Source organism: Tupaia chinensis, unplaced genomic scaffold, assembly GCF_000334495.1.
Source record: "Tupaia chinensis unplaced genomic scaffold, TupChi_1.0 Scaffold144255_1, whole genome shotgun sequence".
NCBI classification, from domain to species: Eukaryota; Metazoa; Chordata; class Mammalia; order Scandentia; family Tupaiidae; genus Tupaia; species Tupaia belangeri.
Genome location: NW_006204113.1, coordinates 1,406,603 through 1,409,648, shown reverse-complemented (window position 1 = coordinate 1,409,648; position 3,046 = coordinate 1,406,603). Strand labels below are relative to the sequence as shown.

Below are 3,046 nucleotides of genomic sequence, written 5' to 3'. Positions count from 1 at the left end.
CAGATCCTTCCGTGAGGGAGCAGTACAGACCGGGCAGTAGGGAGATGGAAAAGGGGGCTTGGGCCCCCAGGCCACATCAGTAGGTAGGGGAGCCTTAGATTTCTTCCTCCCTGTTGCCTAGACTGCTTGTTATTTTTTTTAGAGAGTTTTGCTATAGGTGCATGCACTTGCCAGAGACAGAGACAGAAAGTGAGAAATCACCCCCAGGAGAGATGGCCACACCACAATCCCTTCTCCTCTATTCTCTCAGGATTTTGGGTGTGCATGCACACATGCCTGGTGTGAGTTTCAAGGTGCCAGATCTAGGACTCAAACTGCAGCCGACTACGTGGGAGTCCAGCAATGTAACCATTATGCCACCTGCTGATCCCCTGCTTGCTGGTTTTGACTGCACTACTGCAGTGTTCTCGCCTAACTTTATCTTCACCTTCATCATTGCTGCCATGTAAACCTGCGAGAGCTCCTGAAGGGAGGCACACCCATGGAAATGCTCCTGCCCACAGCCCTAGGCCAGGATGCCATCCGAAGACTTAACTGAAGCTGGGGAGCCATGCCAGGACCTGGCCATGGAGATGAGCCCCCTCAGGACAGCCATGAGCTGAGGAGAGAGCTAAACCAGCTGTTGATAACACAGGTGGCTATCCCCCTCCCCTGAGACATTGAGGAAATGTCCCTCATCCTACATGAGCCCAAGAGTTCCACTTACTTCAGGATGAGGCTGAGCAGAATCCACGTCGCAGGGCTCAGCTGAGGGCCAAGCTGAGGGGAGTCCTGGCCTTGGCCACAACGTTGGACAAGGAGTAGCTGGGACCCTGGGTGATGCTAAGGAGCAGCAAGTAGGCTCTTATGGTAAGTCAGACCAGGCTGCGGTGGGGCGGGCACTTGCGGAGGACTAAGGTTTCTGAAAATGTGGTCCTGTCGCGTCAGTCTCAGTGAGCAGAAATCTGTGCCACAGATGCTCTTATTTCTTGGCTTAATGAGCAACAAGAATGTGGGTCTCTCCAAGTTGCTCTGCTCCTGGTGACTTGTGACTAAGCCTGAGAGCTCTGCAGGCAGTTCTCCTGTCTGTGGCGAATCTTTCTCTAAACCAAAGGCTCTCCGGGGATCCTGGGGAAAACAGGCATGGGCTAGGGCCCACCGCAGTGCCTGCTCAGGGGACTGAACAGAGTCCTGGGGAAGGAGGGGTGCAGCTCTGTGGAGCCCCACTGCTCATGCACCTGGAGAAGCCAGCATTGAGCCAGGGATGAAGGGTGCATCTGAACCCAAGCGAGGAGGAGCTTCTGGGCTGTTCAGTGAGGTGGTTCAGGTCTCAGAGCTGCTTTCTTTTTTTTAGTTTTTCAAGAATTTCATTTACCTTTATTTATTATTATTATTTTCCAATCTGACCAGAGAGAGATAGACAGAGGGAAAGTGAGAAAGCAAGCCACCAAGCCAAAGACCTGAACCGTAGTTGGCCATGTGGGAGTTCAGTGCCTTTAATCACCACGCCACCTGCCGGTCCCTCAGAGCTGTTACTTTCTAGCTGACTGACCTTGGTGTAATCACTTAATCTTTCTAAACCTCTATTTCTTCACCTGGAAAGTGGAATCATAGTAGTACTTCCTCCTAGGGTTATGAGAAACATTAAATGAGGGATTACATAGTCCAGTAGAGTACCTGGCTCATATTAACATGCTCATAAAGGTTAGTGATTTTCATGATCGGAAGTGACCACTCTAGCCAACAGATCCAGATTCAGCCAACCCTTGTAAAACCCACAACCTCTGAGACCTCAGCTGACCTCAGCTGTTCTGAAACACACAAACCGGAGGGCTAGGTGGTGCGGCAGTAACGTGCTGCTCGAGCAATGCTGGATCCATGTGGACGATGATGGGTCTGGTCCCCTGGTCAGTCTGAGCTGGGTCTGTGCGCCCATGATCCTGGCTGGCTGGGCAGGCTCAGGGTGGGAGAGATCATGGCAAGGGACCATGTGGAGGGTGTTTATCTTTGTCCCTCACTCTCATGAAATGAATTAATTAAAAAAAGATACACAGGGGCCAGCAAGTGGCGTGGTAGTTAATGGCACTGGACTGCCACATGGATGACAGTGGTTCGAGTCTTGGACCTGGTGGCTTCCTTTCTCACTTTCCCTCTCTCACTTTCTCACTCTGTCTCTCCTTGGTCAAGTTAAAATAAATAAAGTTAAATAAAATAATTCTTAAAAAAAATACACAAAATGTATAGATATTTGACACACACACATATATATATATATGCACATTAAAACAAAATTGCTGCTCCAGAAGAGTGAAGAGTGTTGCAGGCACGCACATAACCTCACCCTCGCCCCCTCCAACCCCCAGGCGCCCTTCCTGATCACTGTGTCCCAGCAATGATTTCCTGTGTCAGCCCCAGACGCCATGTCCAGATGGTGCTCAGACCTCCAGGCCTGAGCGGTCTGATGTCTGGAGGGCAGTCGTAGGCCCCCGAGGTGGCGTGGGGGGTGGAGTGCCGGAGTCCCATAGGATGTCCTCATACCGGCCTAGCGCTGGGCCTGAGCACCGTCCTTGAGCCCCAGTCTGTTCCAGCAGGGCTCTGAGCAAGCCCACAGTGAGAGGGGGCTCAGCCCCAGGCTCAGGGAATGGGGCGGGGGACCCCACCTCATCTGGGAGATGTGCCCGCAGTAGAAGCAGGAGCTCAGCTGGAGCCAGTTCTGGTGGGCACAGGCGGGAAAGGAGGGGGAGGTACGCATCAAGATGGCGGTGCCGGGCAAACTCGCCCAGCATCAGTTTGAAAATCTCACTTCGAAGCAGGGGGCTGGAGGGGCCGAGGGCCAGGCCGGCCTCTAGGGCCCGTTCCCACTGTTCCTTTTGCACCAGCTGCCTCACGGCTTGGAGCACAGCTTTGGGCCGCCCGCTGCCCAAGAGCAGCTCTAGCTCCAGTGCCTCAGGCCTGGATCCCTCCTCCCCTAGCACTGCCAGGGCTCTGCGATACAGGGGCAGCCCTGGGCCCCCAGCCCCCCAGCCCGGCCCGCCCTGCTGCTGGGCCAGTTCCACAAAGGGTGGCA

General features: G+C 53.8%; 1 protein-coding gene across 1 annotated transcript in view; it reads right to left on the bottom strand.

The window, feature by feature from the left end:
* Positions 1 to 2,224: 2,224 nt before the first annotated feature.
* HPS6 (HPS6 biogenesis of lysosomal organelles complex 2 subunit 3) overlaps positions 2,225 to 3,046 on the bottom strand; it is a gene marked incomplete at its 5' end in the record, with an annotated part of 2,361 nt that continues 1,539 nt past the window's right edge. The window contains 1 exon segment of the mRNA XM_006172213.2: positions 2,225 to 3,046. This exon segment is cut by the window's right edge and continues 12 nt beyond it. Coding sequence (XP_006172275.1) covers positions 2,415 to 3,046 — 632 coding nt within the window.